General features: G+C 46.7%; 2 protein-coding genes across 12 annotated transcripts in view; one reads left to right on the forward strand and one right to left on the reverse strand.

Annotated features, from left to right (window-relative positions):
- The window catches only part of RBFA (ribosome binding factor A), a 252,019-nt gene that overhangs the window by 41,691 nt on the left and 192,482 nt on the right, over positions 1 to 17,846 (reverse strand). The gene's annotated exons all lie outside the window — the stretch shown is intronic.
- The window catches only part of TXNL4A (thioredoxin like 4A), a 52,757-nt gene that overhangs the window by 29,821 nt on the left and 5,090 nt on the right, over positions 1 to 17,846 (forward strand). For 7 of the 11 annotated variants that reach the window (XR_007721328.1, XR_007721327.1, XR_007721326.1 and 4 more), the window contains exon 4: positions 4,038 to 4,347. The exons of 1 other annotated variant lie outside the window; for it this stretch is intronic. Coding sequence is in view for 2 of the 10 variants with exons in the window: in XM_050768235.1 (XP_050624192.1) it covers positions 7,468 to 7,620 (153 nt within the window). In the remaining 8 variants the exon portion in view is untranslated. Of the gene's footprint in view, positions 1 to 3,940; positions 4,007 to 4,037; positions 4,348 to 7,244; positions 7,621 to 9,126; positions 9,271 to 17,846 lie in introns of those variants that run through there. 3 more of the 11 variants (XR_007721330.1, XM_050768235.1, XM_050768233.1) reach the window with 3 other exon arrangements.

Genomic DNA, 17,846 nt, shown 5'->3' on the forward strand with positions numbered 1-17,846 from the left:
TGCCTGTGTCAATTCAGGCAGTTGGAAGCTCATGGTTTATCGTTATATTAATAATGATAAACATGTTTTTTATAATATATATAATATAAAACAGTATAATAAAGATAAGCATATTATATTAATCTCTCCCAATGTGTCAGGGTAGAATATTTGGAGCAGTGAAGCCCCTGTACTTCCTGGGAGCACCCCTAGTCTTCCTGAGTTGCATTTTCTTGCCTTTTCTTTCATTTCAGCCTAATGCAATCCCTGTTTAGGTGTCCTGGTCTTTTACAGTAGTAACAGACTGGGAGGGAAGAGTCCTCAGACCTAAGAGCTTAAAATCTTTCTGGGCCTGAGATGTTTGAAAAATTAATTGCTTTAACTGTAATGCATAACTTGGGCAATTAGTTTTTCCTTTTTATCACAGTGCAGGATAATTGGTCAGCTAAGTTAACTAGTTCATTAGTTCTGGCTGTGGCCCAATTTATCATGTTGCATTTTATAAGGGTGGCTAAATCATCAACTAGTCTAAGAAATTTGCATTTAATAATGTAGCATTTGTATTGTTTTCATAGCAATCAGCTGACATCCCACAATATTGTCTAAAAGTTTTATCAAAACGTGTGAAATAATCTAAAACTGATTCATTTGGGTTCTGGCAGCATTGTTGGATTTTATTCCAATCCACAACCCTTTGGGACACTGAAGGAATGATATTTAACAGAACAGTAGTTACTTCCTGAGCATCTTTGCACCTGTCTTCAGGACTCTGGGAGGCTGGTTCGTTTGTCTTCCTGGCCCTTTAGGGGTCAGGTCTGCTACAATGTCTGACCACTGTGTTTTTCCAGCCACTTAGCTTTAGCTTCTGAGACCAGTATGTGGACCAGCTGATAAAGGTCTGAACGACCTGGGTCATAGGTTCTGATAATGAGCTCAAACTCTTGAGCAAACCCAACTGGATCTTACGGGAGGCAGGAAATTCTTTGTGCTTCGCAACTCAGACGTTGACCAGGGTTCATAGACAATCACAGGGGTTCCCCTAACTGTTAACGGTTGTTCCCGAAACAGGTTGATCATGAGAGACGTCCCTATGGTGTCCCCCTTTTCCACATCTTCCAGATGAGAGGCTGCCACTGGGGTTACCAGAGAATCGGCAGGAAGTTAGAGTCCCTACTGCCTTTGGTTCAGTGAGTGGCAGGCAAGGAGGAGAATATGGTAGATTGGAACCTGAAGGAAAAGGAGGGGAGAGGTCTGGTCCAGGAAGTTCAGAGGGGTAAGGGTAGAGTGGGGGTGTAGGTGGAGGTAGGGGAGGCACTAAGGGGGAAGGGATTTGGAGGATTTCTTTAAGAGAGATAAAAGATTATAGAGAGTTCTTAATTGGCAGTTTAAGTTATTTGTTGGCTTCCTGTAGCTACTTTCATGGTACCTAGAGAGTAGCAAGTGGGGGGAAAGATCCTTTAGGTATGCATAGAGAGATTTGGTATTCTCCAGGTACCATGAAAGTAGCTCTCCCATTCTGGTTTTTTAGTTTTTGTGCCCACGTTTTCCATTCTGGTTTGCGGGCACACTAAATTGGGCATCTCAAAAGATCCCCATTTAGGCCTTTGTAACTTGGAATCTACTTTGGTTATAGTGGTCCACTTGGTTAAATACTTGCATGACGATTTGCCATAAGTATTTTGCGTGTACCCTGCCGGAGTTTCTAAAGGTGGAACTTAATGTTCCTCAGCTGCTGGGGTTTTAGCTAATTTAGAGGCCTCATTCCCTATAATTTAAGGTTCCCCTTCGGATTCAATCAAGTTGGGAAGTGTGTGAGACCCAAAGTGTGTTGCTTGGGGACCTGGCTTTTCAGGGCCATTATTCCTTGAATCAGTTCAGTCCACCCTTGTTGCGGCTACCTGGTAAAGTGTGTCAGGGGCTCCAGGTGTGGGAGGGGTCAGCTCCTTATATGCACCCACCAGATGAGATTAGACCTTAAATACATTCTTCTGAGGGGAACCAGATGAGATTAGACCTTAAGTACTTTCTTCTGAGGGGAAACTAGATGAGATTAGACCTTAAGTACGTTCTTCTGAGGGGAAACCAGATGAGATTAGACCTTAAATACGTTCTTCTGAGGGAAACCAGATGAGATTAGACCTTAAATACGTTCTTCTGAGGGAAACCAGATGAGATTAGACCTTAAGTAGAACCAGATGCGATTAGACCTTAAGTACGTTCTTCTGAGGGAAATCAGATGAAATTAGACCTTAAGTACTTTCTTCTGAGGGAACCAGATGAGATTAGCCCTTAAGTACGTTCTTCTGAGGGAAACCAGATGAGATTAGACCTTAAGTACAGTCTTCTGAGGGGAACCGGCTCAAAGCTGCTGCACATCCTAAGGAGCTTTCCTCCCAGACACCTTCACATGATTCTCAGTCACCTGAGAATGCCCTGAAGGGCTGAGGGGAGTAAAGTGCTCTTATTTCCTTAGAAAATTCCACACTCATAACCTAGAGGGTTTGGAATTGGTCAAATCCGGTAGCGGAAAGGATTGAAACACACACACACACAACCCAACAAGACGGAAACAACAAAACAGCTAAGCAAAACTAACAATGATCACACAACTTACCTGATTTCTGAGCACTCAAGTGTAAGCAGAAATTAACAACAGCGGGTTGTTAATGCTAACTTTAGTCATTTAAAAAGAATTTGTAAGACAAAATCCCAAACCAGTTCCTTACCTAGTGATAGGAGCCCAAGCGGAACAGTGCTCTCCACAGATGCAGAAGCAGACAGGCTGCCTTCCTTGATGGAAGCGAGTGGAAACTCCCAGGAAAAAAGGAGATTTTTTTTTTTTTTTTTTTTTTTGAACAGCAAATAAACCTCTGACCCCCAACTGAAAAACCCTGGAAGATCAGGGATCCCTGGGAAAAAAAAGGTCCCAGATTTCAGCAAATTGTCCTATTGGTTTGGGCTACAAGGTGCCCAGACCAGTGCCAAGCACCAATAGGAGAGCTGCTACAGGCTGGGCCACCTTCACTCAGGTTCCCTTAGTGGTTACCAGATGTCAATCGAGAAAAATGATGAGACCAGTCTCAACCATTTTAGGAGGCTTATTTGCCAAAGGTAAGGACTCGTGCCTGGGAGACAGGTCTATACCTTTCTCCAAAGATTATTTCGAGGGCTCCAAATTTAAAGGGGAAAGGGTGGGATATTGAGAAGTACACAAATTCAAATAAGAGGAGGGTAGGGGAAAATAGCTATTTTCTTTGTCTGGTTCAGTGAATCTGCATTTTTTTTTAACATAAGATGACAGACAAACGGGGCAGAGGAATCTGCATTATTACGTAAGGTAACATAGACAAAACATAACAAAAGGGCAGGGGAACAATCAGATATGCAGTTGAATCCGGTAGGCAGGGGATGACTGCACCTGTGAAGATAAGCTATCGATTTACATCACCATGGCGAAATGTTAACAGAAACACCTTAGGGGAGAAATCTTGGAGCTCACCAGGAATTTCCTTGTGGGCAAAATATGGGGGAGGTGTGTAGGTTTTCATCGTGTAGCCTCTTATTTAGGAACCAAAAGGGGAGGCAGGTTTGCCTGACCCAGTTCCCAGCTTAACTTTTCCCTTTGGCTTAATGAGTTTGGGGTGGCAAGATTTACTTTCCTTTCACAGTTTGTAAGCTGGGTCTGAGGGAGCCCTGGGTCTGGGGGGGCCCTGGGCCTGGGGGTGATGGTTGGGAATCCACCATCTTGTCTCACCACTGCCAGAGACACAGATGCGGCTTCTGTTCATAAGTCCCTATTAAATGTTTCTCTCTAAAGAACTAGATTTGTCAGCCTCTTTGTTTGGCCTCTCAGCTTCCTCTGACTTTGGGGCAGATTTGTATAGGCCTGGCCACTGAGGAACAATCACTAACGACTAGGAAAATGCAAATCAAAACCACAATATCGTTTTATACCTACCAGGATGACCATAATACAAGGCTGTGAGAGGAAAGTATCTGGGGTCCCTTCAACCTGCCTCCCATTCTCATCAAAGTCATCTTTCTGCTCACTGAGACAGATGCACAGCTGACTGCCTCCTTTGGAAAGGCTGATCAGAAACTCACAAGAATGCAACTGCTCATCTCTCACCTATGTGTGACCTGGAGGCCCCCTTCCCTTTGAGTCTTCCTGCTCTTGCTTCAAGTTGTCCCGCCTTTCCAGACTGAACCAATGTTCTTCTTACATATATTGATTGATGTCTCATGTCTCCCTAAAATGTATAAAACGAAGCTGCGCCCCGACCACCTTGGGTGCATGTTATCAGGACCTCCTGGGGACAGTGTCACTGGTGCATCCTCAACCTTGGAAAAATAAACTTTCTAAATTGAGACCTGTCTCAGATTTTCGGGTTCACGAGGTACATAAATAACAAGGGCAAGAATGTGGAAAAATTGAAACCCTCATACATTGCTGGTGAGAATGTAAAATGGTGTAGCCACTTTGGAAAACAATTTGGCAATATTTAAAAATGTTAAACAGTTACCACATGAAAACTGAAGTCCACACAAAACCTTGTACATGAATGTTCATAGCAGCATCACTCATAATAGTCAAAAAATGCAAACAACCCAAATGTCAACTGATGGATAAAATGTAGTATATCCATATAATGGAATAGTTTTTGTTTTATTTAATGAAATATTCATCAGCAATAAAAAAGAACTAGCTGCTGCTGTCTGCTATAATGTGGACCTTGAGAACATTGTTAAATGAAAGCAGTCACAAATGACTCCATGTTTTGTGTTTCCATCCATACGAAACGTCTAGAACAGATAAATCTATAGGGGCAGAAAACAGATTGGTGGCTGCGAGGGGCTGAGGGAATGGAAGTGGGAAATGACTGTTTATGGGTATAGGGTTTCTTTTCGGGATGATAACATTCTCCTAAAATTAGATTGTGGTATTGGTTCCACAACACTGAAAAACCACCTCACCTTAAATTGGTGAATTTTATAGTACATGGATTAGATCGCAACAAAAACTTTTATTGAAGAAAAGATTTATCTGGAGATGGAGAGTGATAATGGTTGCATAGTATGAATATACTTAATGTCTGTAAAAATTAAGGTGATAAATCTTGTTATAAATAACAATAAAAAATGAGTTTCAATAAATTATTTGGGAACATTTGCATCTTATGCCTTAGCTTGGAACAACTTTCCTGTGAATAAAATGCTTGTGATGTGTTAAGCAACTGTGTTTATATCTGACATGAGTGACTTCCAAAATGACGGTAAGGAATTTTTTAGAAGTCAATAGCCTGACCTTAATAAGGGCTCAGATTTCTCTGGCGTGTACCTTGTGCCAGTGAAGTACAGGATATTTTGTTTTTTCATCCCATCTCACGGATGAGGAAACTGAAGTTTATTGAGATAACTTATGCAAGGCACAGATGAACCTGAACACACCATTATGTAACTAAAACCCTCACTGTTAACCACTGTGCTTATATTCTGTGCCTCTCTGCTTTACTTAATTATAAAATGAAAGAGATTTAGATGATCTCTAATATCCTACCAACCTGAAATTCTTGTTTCATTACAAGAAAGCATTTCGTATATAATTGGGAACTATTCTGTATTATGTAAAAAGTTTAACCTGGCAGTGAGCTGCACTTGTGATTCTATTTAAATTGTGGGTGCATATTATCAAAGCACCTTATGGTGCTGTGTCCCAGAGGAAACCAAACATGGAACCCATTTCAATCCCCAGGCCAGCAGGCTCCTCAGACTGCAGTTCTCACTATGCCACAGCCCATCTGAGAGACACCACAGCATCTGCATAGTGATTTTTTGTTGTCATTGTTTTTGAGATGGAGTCTCACTGTCACCCAGGCTGGAGTGAAGTGCTGCGATCTCAGCTCACTGCAACCTCCATCCCCCGGGTTCAAGCGATTCTCCTGCCTCAGCCTCCCGAGTAGCTGGGATTATAGGCGCGCGGCACCACGCCCGGGTAATTTTTTGTATTTTTAGTAGAGACGGGGTTTCACCATGTTGGTCAGACTGGTCTTAAACTCCCGACCACAGGCGATCCACCGGCCTCGGCTTCCCAAAGTGCCGGGATTACAGGCCTGAGCCACCGCGCCCGGGCATGATTTGTTGTCAATTTGTCATCCAAAGGACCACCAGGATGGCTGGATAGTAGACAGGAGTTTTACTGTCAATGTCAGTTTGCAAACCAGGGGGAGTCTCTAACATGAACCCAAAGTGCTCTCTCAGAAGAACAGAGATTAGAGGTTTTATTTTAAAAAGAGAAATATTATTTCTCTTGGAGAAAGTTCATAGGCACCAGTAAGGGTCTGGGGAGCTCTGACTGGGGAGCGAAGCCGGGGGAGCCAGATCAGTCCTGGAGGTGCAAGTTATGCTGAAGCTATGCAATAAAACTGGCTTCAGGTCGGGCGCGGTGGCTTCCTCCAGTAATTTCAGCGCTTTGGGAGGCCGAAGCGGGCGGATCACTTGAGGTCAGGGGTTCGAAACCAGCCTGGCCAACATGGTTAAACCCCGTCTCTACTAAGTACAAAAAAACTAGCCGGGCTGGCGCCTGTAGTCCCAGCTTACGGGGAGGCTGAGGCAGGAGAAGCGCTTGAACCCGGGAGGCGGGGGCTGCAGTGGGCCGAGATCACGCCACTGCACTCCAGCCTGGGCGACAGAACGAGACAACGTCTCAAAAAAAAATTTTTTTTCTTTATAAAAAGACAAAAACTCTGGTTTCGGGTTACAACAGGCAGCTCAGCAGCCGGCCTGACGGTGACATTCCTCAAGGACGGCCTGCCCAGTGCTTCCCCCCACCCCGCTGCTCGGCTCTGCCGTGGCTGGGTATGGCAACGACGACACATTTTTATGGTCAAGTTTCACAAATGACACACACGAACCGTCTCGCTAACACACAGCACAAACGATGACCCGAAACAGACACCAGAAAGGAAAATAACGAGCCGCAGTGCCGGGCATGCCGGGCCTTTCTGAAGACGTCCCCATCCGTGGCTGGAGGACAGCCCGGGCGGCGGCGGGCGGCCTCGGGGCGGGTGCGTCGGGGCAGGGCACGGCGAGCCCGGGGCTTCTCAGGACCACCAGGCCGCCTGGACGCTGGGGAGGAACCCCCACTCCGACGCCGGCTAGGAGGGCACCAACCGCGCTCCACCGTGGCCAGGTCGCCGCCGCTCCCGCCGGCCAACGACAAGCTAGCGCGGCGTCTGTACGCGCGTGACGTCAGCACGCAAGGCCCCCGCCCGTGCGCATGACGTCGGCACGCACGGCGTCGGTGCGTGCGCGCCCAGAGGTTCCGCCCGGCGGCAGGGCCAGCGGAGCTTGCGGGTGCGGGTGGGACCGGGTTTCGGCTGTGGGCCCGGGGGCGGCGGGGGCCGCGGAGTGAGGGGCCGGCTGAGCCCACCACCTCGCTGGGCCCTCCCTGGCGCCCGGCCTCGGGCGGCGGCGAGCGCGCGGGTCGCCATGTCGTACATGCTCCCGCACCTGCACAACGGCTGGCAGGTGGACCAGGCCATTCTCTCCGAGGAGGACCGCGTGGTCGTCATCCGCTTCGGCCACGACTGGGACCCCACCTGCATGAAGATGGACGAGGTCCTATACAGCATCGCCGAGAAGGTAGCGCGCCGGGCCCTCCCGCCCTGCTGGCTGTGCTTCCGCAGCGGCCCCGCGCCTCTGCCCCGCCGGCCTCGCCTGGGGGCGCGAGCCGTTCCCCGAGGAGGGGCCGCGGCGCGGTCGTCCGGGCGATTCCTTCCCGCGCTGCGGGCGAGCGCTCTCGGGGACTGTGCCGGCGTTTCGCGCCTTTTTCTGCAGGGAGCTCCTGTAGTTGTTCACGTTTTAAAGGGTTTATGATCCCCCTTCCCTCGAAGGAATTCATTATTTCTGTTGATAAGGCGTTTTTCCCAATCTTACAGTGCAGTGAACAAAGTAACACTTGCAGGTTTTGAGAGCGCAGATCCTTAATTTAAAAGGATGCCCTTTTTTGGTGCCTTGTTTGTTTGTTGTATGTGTAAAGCAGAACTTTCATGTTAATAGCATAAGAAATCCTGTTTTTCTGTTGGTGTTTTCTTCCACCGCGCTTTTTGTAAGTCATGTGATTTATAGCTTAGAGTGATTAAGATGCAGAAAACATCGGGAGAAAATAGAACTATGCTTTGTTGGAACTAGTTTTCTGAATTTCTAATATTAGTACATTGAGTGGCCTTGGCACTTACTTGCTGACAATAAAAGTTGTGGGACACTATTTTATAACCAGGTTTCATTCTTTTTCTGTGGTTCCTCACAGCAATTTTAGGATGGCGTTTATTTAGGTTTTGCAGCTGTAGCAATAGGGCAAAGGGCACAAATACTAGGGTGTTAATAAAATATTTGCCATATTAATTTTCCGTAAGTAATTTGAGCGGTTATTCATTTTGATGAAGAGTAAAAGTAACATTGAAGCTATCTTTTCTTTCACAGATGCTAAAGTAGGCTGGGTTAAAATAACTCCTTTGAGTAAAGAGTAACAGATATAAAGACATTTTATATTGAGGAAAGGAAAGACTGTCTGGCCTGCCATTTATTAATTCTTGCTATTTCTTATTTAGTAGGAGAGGCGTGATGTTAGGAACTGTTGTTATATTTTAGTTATTACAAGAATCTCTTGGAGTGCTTACTAAAATGCATCTGTGATTCTGAGTCTATGGGTGTGGGGTGAAGTCCAGCAATGGCTTTTTAAAGAAGCCCCTCAGGGAATTCTGATGTGACCTGACCTTGAACCACACACTCAGAAACCCTTCCATGGGGGTCAGGGACAGAGGCGGAGTGCTTTATTACCAGCCATCTCCCAGCCTCTTCCTCTTGGACAGCAGGACACTGAGGACTTGAGGAGCTGCCTAGGGAATCAGGAGAGCAGCAGTTCTCTCACACTGGGGCTTCTGCCAGCCAGGGATTAGAGATGATGAGTGAGGCAGTGCCAGCACATCAGCTTTTCATTGCTTGACTTGTAGTGGACAAGGGCAGATACTGGAAATCCAGCGAAGAATTGACGAAGAGCAGTTTCCCAATAAGTAAATCACTGCTTGTAAATCACTGACTTTGAGTTACGAGTTCTAGAATCTTTCACTGTTCTACCTTGCAGGTGGTGGCATAAACATCAGCTGGTGTTCAGATCCTGCTGCCGGCAGCTCGAGGCTAGGATGGCTGGCGATGTGAGGGCCTTTGTCTCATCACATCCAGGCAGAGCTCAGCAAGATGCTCTTAGCTAGGAAACAGATTTTATGTGTTAATGTAAGTGTTAGGGTCTTTGCCAGATTTGCTCTTTTTTTCCAATTCCTTTATGTCCGATTTCTTTGTTATTACAGAATGAATCACTGTATCACTAGTGGACACACACTTAAGGACAGTTGAAATGGGCTCACTTTGGGGTATTTTTTTTTTTTTTTTTGGTCTTTTAAAATAGTTTGATTTTTGTTTCTGTCCAAAAATTTGGATTGCTTTATTTTTTTTTTTTTTTGAGGCGGGGTCTTCACTCTGTCGCCCAGGCTGGAGTGCAGTGGCACCATCTCGGCTCACTGCAAGCTCCGCCTCCCGGGTTCGCGCCATTCTCCTGCCTCAGCCTCCCGAGTAGCTGGGACTACAGGCGCCCGCCACCGCGCCCGGCTAATTTTTTGTATTTTAGTAGAGACGGGGTTTCACCGGTTAGCCAGGATGGTCTCGATCTACTGACCTCGTGATCCGCCCGCCTCGGCCTCCCAAAGTGCAGGGATTACAGGCGTGAGCCACCGCGCCCGGCCTGGATTGCTTTATTAATAAACTTTTAATGCAAATATTATAGTATAATTATTAAAAGCGCAAACCTAGGCCAGGCACGGTGGTTCATATCTGTAATCCCAGCACTTTGGTTGGGAGGCTAGTGTAGGCAGATCACTTGAGCCCAGGAATTCGAGACCAGCCTGGACAATATGGTGAAACCCGTTCTCTACTAAAAGTACAAATGCCAGACGTGGTGGCACATGCCTGTAGTCCCAGCTACTTGGGAGGCTGAGGTGGGAGAATCACCTGAGCCCGGGAAGTCAAGGCTGCAGTGAGCCATGATTATACCACTGAACTCCAGCCTGGGCAACAGGAGTGAGACCCTGTCTCCAAAAATAAGTGCAAACCTGAAATGCATTAAAAGACTATTCGTGTTTTATTTTCTTCTTAGTATATGGGCAAAATATGACTTTCTAATTCTGGAAGCTCTTTTGGGGAAACTCAACAGAAATTTTTGAAATGTAAGATTTTAGTATAAAGAACAATATAACTATTTAAAAATTTCCCTGTGCAGAAATGGCAGATAATGGAGAATCTTCCTTATCTTGTTATGAGTCCTGTCGATGTCCCAGCTGTTTTAAAGTGAGTAACAGTTGCAGATGTTCGGCTGGACTTGATACGATTTTTTCCTGGATGTGTTGTATTGATCTGCTGCTTCCACAAGGCCCACTGGCCTCATGCTGGGTTAGAGCTGAGCTGTGAACTTCAGGAAGAAAGTTAGTCTGGAAACAGAGCTACACTTAAATATTTCACAGGTGCCTACAGTTTGCTAATAAGTGTGGGGCAATTCATTTGATAAAGTGATGATAATAAAGTTTTCAGCTGGGCACTGTGTCGCACGCCTGTGGTCCCAGCACTTTGGGAGGCCGAGGTGGGTGGTTCCCTTGAGCCCAGGAGTTTGAGAACAGCCTGGGCAACATGGTGAAACCTTGTCTGTACAAAAAGTGCAAACATTAGCTGGGCGTGGTGGCCTGCGCCTGTGGTCTCAGCTACTCGGTAGGGCAAGACGGAAGGATATGAGTCCAGGAGTTCGAGGCTGTGACAAGCTATGATTGCGCCACTGCATGCCAGCCTGGGTGACAGAGCGAGACCTTGTCTCAAAAAAAAAAAAAAAAAAATTTTCTATTTAGCAGCTGATATTATGCAGTTTTGAAGCCAGACAATTTCGTGTACCTTTGAGCTGTCTTTCCATTTTGTAGGGACACTGTCACAGCAGTGCTTTGGGGTTCACTGTCACCTAAATCCCATGATGGGTGAGAAGACTGAATGGGATATTTAAGTTTTGTGTTAAAAAGCCCACGCAGATAGAGTTTAAAGTAGCGTCAGTGAGCTGGGCACTGTGGCAAGTGCCTATAACCCCAGCTACTCAGGAAGCTCAGATGGGAGATGAGCTCAGGAGGTCAAGGCTGCGGTAAGCTATCATCGTGCCATTGCACTCCACCCTGGGTGACAGAGCGAGACCCCATCTCTAAAAACAAAACAAAAAAATTCCTCAGTAATATTATTGACTCATGATAGTACTTTTTTTTTTTTGAAACAAGAGTCTTCTTGTGTTGTCCAGGCTGGAGTGCAGTGGCACGATCTCGGCTCACTGCAACCTCAGCCTCCCGAGTAGCTGGGACTACAAGCCTGCACCACCACCACGCCCTGCTAATTTTTGTATTTTTAGTAGAGATGGGGTCTTGCCATATTGGCCAGGCTGGTCTCAAACTACTGGCCTCAAGTGAGCCAGTCACCTCAGCCTCCCAAAATTCTGGGATTACAAGTGTGAGCCACCATGCCTGGCCCATGATAGTATATTCAAATAAATTGTGTATAAGGCAGATATATATTTATGGAACTTCATAGGAGCCATATTAGGGGGTCTATCTTAAGTATCACATTAAGGATCACAGAATGCCCGTTGAACCAGTGAGAGTCAACACTCAGCTAGATGAGGAATCTTGTAGAAACTAACAGAATGGACATTTTTGGTGTTTCCTCTGGATTTTTGTCTCTGGATAAAAAACAGCCTTGTAGCTAGCAACAAAGTATGAGGGGTAGTAATGAGCGGTGGCTGAGGGTGCAGACTCTAGCTAGGCTCTTGGCACTTCATAACTGCATGAGCGTTACGAACTTGGCTCTGCGTGTCGCCTTACGTGTGTAAAGGGGATACTCGTGTGTAACTCATAGGGTTGTAGTGGGATTAATAAAGGTTTCTGGGGCACTCCTGTCACATAGGCAGTAATGCCACTGTTACTACTACGACTGCTTCTCTCACATTGCTAAGTTTGCAAGAGTTACTGTGAGAGCTGATTAAGGCAAACATTAATTTTAGAAAATCAAGTTATTCAGTTTTTTTATGGCTTTGACATGAATTACCTAAAAATGTAAAAATCAACGCTCTGGAAATTTGTTGTGCTAACAACTACCCAGAACACTTTTCCAGAATTTCAGGCATTTTCTCAGCTGGTCGAGGGACTCCACACCAAAGTGTAGACCAGTGGTGGGTGTCATGTGCCAGCCTTTAGCCGTGTGTTTTGTAGAGTTATTTCATTGGAACTTGGCAGGTGGACTTAGAGGCATGTGGAAGAACTGCTGAGCACTTTAATTGCTGACTTGCCTAAAGAAGAAGCATGCTTATGAGGTGTGTAGGCAAGAGAGTTGGAAAAGATACTTAAAATTGTAGGGGATCAAAGAATTTAAAAATAATTTGAGGCCAGCGCGGGAGCTTACACCTGTAATCCCAGCAGTTCAGGAGGCCGGGGCAGGCGGATCATCTGAGGTCAGGAGTTTGAGACCAGCTTGGCCAACATGGCGAAACCCCATATCTACTAAAAATACAAAACTTAACCGGATGTGGTGGTGGGCGCCTGTAATGCCAGCTACTCGGGAGGCTGAGGTGGGAGGATCTCTTGAGGCTGGGACACAGAGGTTGCAGTGAGCCAAGATCTTGCCACTGCACTCCAGCCTGGTTGACGAAGTGAGCCCTGTCTAAAAAAGAAAAGAAAAAGCTGCCTTTGTTGAGGAAGTCACAGGATGACTTGGCAGAGCAGTGTGGCTGCACTCACCCAGCTCCTCCAAGTGCTTGACTACCGTGGAAATGTCGCCACCAGCAGATGCTGCTGGATGTTTGCTGATGTTTGCCCTCAGCTCGTGCTCCTCCAGTCACGCCACAGACACCATTTCACCAAGAAAAGGCGGGGGGTGAGGGGCCTGGGGAGCTCCCCTCTACCTGCCCCTTCCAGCCTCTCCTGTCTCAGCTCCCAAGTCCCACAGCAACTTGCCTCTCTCTCCATAGCCACGCCTCTTGAAAGTTGTCCACACTGAAGACCTCTGTTCCTCAGTCCTTCAGCCCCTTCAGTGTCCCCGTCCCATCCCGTCCCCTCTGGCAACCTCTCTGGGGCACTCGGCACAGCTTCCGGGAGTCTCCTGCCTTAGTTTCTGAGGCTGCCTCCTTGGCATCGCTTTCCTGCCCCCAGCTCTACAGTGGGCATCTGTGCTCACTCCCAAGCCTTTCCTGGCACCTGCCGCCCTGGCTGGGGCCACTGCTGGATGTAGGTGGCGGCGCTAAGGTAGCTCTCTCCAGCCCAGTCACTCCCTGGAGGGCCTTTTTCTCTGGATGTCCTTAGTTTTCTCAAACTCAGCGTGTACAAAACCGAACCCTTCAATCCCTGCTTTCTTAGAAGTAAATACATGGCCCAGAATCCCAAGCAGTAAAGGCCCTCTGTGGGCCAGTCCACCTGCGCATCTGTCCCCACTGTCCTGCACCTCTGCTGCCTTGCCCTGGTTGGTGCTGGATCTGAGACCTGGCTGCTGTTCTTGTGTCTTTCTCTTTACACATGGAATTCTCTAAGGACATATTTTCCCTGCCACCCCATAACCACGCCACTGCCCCTTCTCCTGTAGGTAGGCTAATTCTGTCATGGCTTCGTGGAGGATCTGTCATCCGGAGTTCAGGCTTTGGAGCCAGACAGGGTGCATCTTAGCTCTGCCCCTTCCCCATGCAGTGGTTGGGCATCACTCACGTGACCTTTCTGAGCCTGAATTCCATCGCCTAAACCATCAGTGACATCTATTTAGAGGTGTTGAAAGAATTAGAATCCATGAGTGAGAAGTGCCTCATACATAGTGGATTCTCAAGTAAATGTTCATGAAACTGGTCTGTGGTGAAATCAGAGGATATTCAAATTCTCATAGCACATGAGCTTTATGTGGTAGTTTGCTTCTGTTAGAATTCTCGGGGTTAGATGCAGTGGGCCGGAGCCTGAAGGCAAAAGGAGAGTCACATTTGTATCTTTAAAGCTTTAAAGTTACGTTTACTCAGTTGCCCTCTGATTATTATTGTTGTTTTTGTTGTTATTTTGAGAAGGAGTCCCGCTCTGTCCTTCAGGCTGGACTGCAGCGGCATAATCTCAGCTCACTGCAATCTCCACATCCTGGATTCAAGTGATTCTCCTGTCTCAGCCTCCCAAGTAGCTGGGATTACAGGCATGCACCACCACACCCAGCTAATTTTTGTATTTTTAGTGGAGACAGGGTTGCACCGTGGTGGCCAGGTTGGTCTCGAACTCCTGACCTCAAGTGATCCACCCGCCTCAGCCTTCCAAAGTGCTGGGATTACAGGCGTGAACCACCATGCCCGGCCCTGTGCTCTGCTTATTGAATGCCTACAAATTATTAAAAACCACAGATGGTAGGCCGAGGCAGGCGGATCACAAGGTCAGGAGATCGAGACCACGGTGAAACCCCGTCTCTACTAAAAATACAAAAAATTAGCCGGGCGTGGTTGTGGGCGCCTGTAGTCCCAGCTACTCGGGAGGCTGAGGCAGGAGAATGGCGTGAACCCGGGAGGCGGAGCTTGCAGTGAGCCGAGATGGTGCCACTGCACTCCAGCCTGGGCGACAGAGCGAGACTCCGTCTCAAAAAAAAAAAAAAAAAAAAAAACCACAGATGGTTACAATATTTACTATTTTTTATGTGCAAGAAAAAAGATGATAAAAATTTGTTGTGACCTTTCTTTTTTCTAAAGTACACAATTTACAACCCTGTCCAAATGATATTTATTATTTGCATGGTGATTCCATAAGTTAATGTAATGTTACTGGTATTTACTGTATCTGTCCCTGAGCAAGGCATTGAAGGGATAAAAATGAAATATTATTTTGACTTTCCTAATGCCTGTGACCATTTATTTTGTTGGTGTATTTATTTTAGCTTCTGTAGGGAAGTATTTTAAGTCAAACCAAAAGACAGTTTATTAGTTTACCATGAAAATAAAGCCGGTTTCTGGCAACCTGGCCAACACATTCTCACCTGGGCACTGCAGGAAACCAGAGTTTCAGAAATGGGCGTTGTCAGAGTGACTGTACTCAGAGGGGCCCATGTCTAATGCAGGCATCGCTTTGGCATTTTGAAAGCACATGGACGGCGAGGCACACGCTCCTGCAGTGGGCCGTGTGCCGGAGTTCCGATACGGTTTTCTTCACCAAAGCTGAAGGGCGGTGGAGTCCGTGTGAAGTGTGGGCTTTCTCACTGCCCGTTTCCCCACCCTGCTCCATGGTTTACATTTCCATCTTAATGTTTTAAAAATATTTCCTAAAGTAGAGAATAGAGTGAACCCTCTGTTCCTATTGTTTGACTTCAACAATTGCTGGTATTTTGCTGGTCTTGTGTTTTCTAACCCCTCATTTTTTTAGGCTGCATGTTTCATGCAAATCCTGAATATCATTATTTCACCTGCGAATTACAGTCAGGTTGTCAGAATTGGTTTTGTATGAGGAAATGCTGTGCATATCCCATTGGTTTCCCGTGACTGCTGTGACAGGACACTGCAAGCCGAGGGACTTAAAACAACAGGAGTTTGTCTCACAGTCCGTGCACCAGAGCCCAGAATCGAACTTGTCTCACAGTCCGTGCACCAGAGCCCAGAATCGAACTTGTCTCACAGTCCGTGCACCAGAGCCCAGAATCGAGGTGTTTTCCATACTGGGCTCTCTCTGAAACCCGCCAAGAGGAGTCCTCGTATGTCTCGCAGTTTCTGGTGCTGCCAGCAGCCTCTTGCAGCTCCTAGGCTTGTAGATGCCTCTGCAGTCCTCGGTGCCCCCAGGGCCTCCTGTCCCTGTGTCTTCATGGCGCCATTTTCCTGTAAGGACACCAGTCACACCAGATTAGGGGCCCACCTACTCCAGTATGACCTCCTCGCTTACCGTTTCCAAATTAGCCATGCTGTCAGTACTGGGCTTAGGACTTCAACTGTTTTGGGGACATAGTTTAACTCATAACACATATAAGTGACTACAAGCTTCTAAAGGGCATTGAATTAGTATTTATAAAGAGCCTTTAAAATGTCATATCCTTTGTTCCAGAATTTTAGGAATTTGTCCTTAGGAAATAATGAAGTATGTATACAAATTTAAGGGGGAAAATATTCACAGGTGAATAATTGATATTAATGAAAAATCAGAGAGTAACAGAAGAATGGTGTAGGAGGCTCTTCTCGCATTGCTATAAAGAAATACATGAGACCGGGTAACTTATGAGAAAAGAGGTTTAATTGGCTCACAGTTCTGCAGGCTGTACAGGAAGTATGGTACCGGCATTTGCTTCTCGGGAGGCCTCAGGACCTTCCAATCATGGCAGAAGGCAAAGGGGAACAGGGACGTCGCATGGTGAAAGCTGGGGCGGAGTGTCACACACTTAAACAACCTCAGCTCACTACCCCAGGACATCACCAAGAGGATGACGCTCAACCATTGATGAGAAATCCATCCCATGATCCAGTCCCCTCCCACCAGGCCCCACCTGCAACCCTGGGAGTTACGTTTCAACCTGAGATTTGGGTAGGGACAAATATCCAAGCTATATCAAATGGTGAAGTAATGGCATAGCCATTTGATGAATCATGCGGCCACAAAAGTTTTCCGTTTTTGGAAAGTAGGTAATGTATGTAAAAGAATGCTCATAATTGGCCGGCAGGGTGGCTCACGCCTGTAATTCCAGCACTTTGAGAGGCTGAGGTGGGTGGATCACCTGTCAGGAGTTTGAGATCAGCCTGGCCAATATGGTGAAACCTCATCTCTACTAAAAATACAAAAATTAGCCAGATGCACTAGCACACACCTGTAATCCCAGCTACACGGGAGGCTGAGGCTGGAGAATAGCTTGAACCCAGGAGGTGGAGGTTGCAGTGAGCCAAGATCATGCCACTGCACTCCAGACTGGGTGACAGATCGAGACTCTGTCTCAAAAAAAAAGAAAGCTCGGCTGGGCGCGGTGGCTCAAGCCTGTAATCCCAGCACTTTGGGAGGCCTAGACGGGCGGATCACGAGGTCAGGAGATCGAGACCATCCTGGCTAACACGGTGAAACCCCTTCTCTACTAAAAAATACAAAAACTAGCCAGGCGAGGTGACGGGCGCCTGTAGTCCCAGCTACTCGGGAGGCTGAGGCAGGAGAATGGCGTGAACCCGGGAGGCGGAGCTTGCAGTGAGCTGAGATCCGGCCACAGCACTCCAGCCTGGGCCACAGAGCGAGACTCTGTCTCAAAAAAAAAAAAAAAAGAAAAGAAAGCTCATAATTAAAGCAGGATACAAAATATTGTACGATCACAATATGACCACATTTTGCTATGTCTGAACAGAAATAGTATAAGCAAAATATATCTATAAGAAAGGGGGGAAAGAATATAGTAAAAATAGTGCAAGGCGTGGTGGCTCGTGCCTGTAATTGCAGCACTTTGGGAAGCCAAGGCAGGCGTATCACTTGAGTCCAGGAGTTCAAGACTAGTCTGGGCAACATGGCAAAACCCTGTCTCTACAAAAAATACAAAAATTAGCCAGGTGTGATGGTACGTGCCTGTAGTCCCAGCTACTTGGGAGGCTGAGATGGGTGGATCGTTTGAGCCCAGGAGGCAGAGGTTGCAGTGAGCCAAGATCTTGCCACTGCACTCCAGCCTGGGCAGCAGAGCCAGACCCTGTCTCCGAAAAAAAGATAACAGCAATCACCCTTGGGTGTTGGGATTGGAGGTGATTTTATTTTCTTTTTATTTTTCTGGCTTTTCTAAATCTCTGA

This window comes from Macaca thibetana, chromosome 18, assembly GCF_024542745.1.
Source record: "Macaca thibetana thibetana isolate TM-01 chromosome 18, ASM2454274v1, whole genome shotgun sequence".
Taxonomy (NCBI): domain Eukaryota; kingdom Metazoa; phylum Chordata; class Mammalia; order Primates; family Cercopithecidae; genus Macaca; species Macaca thibetana.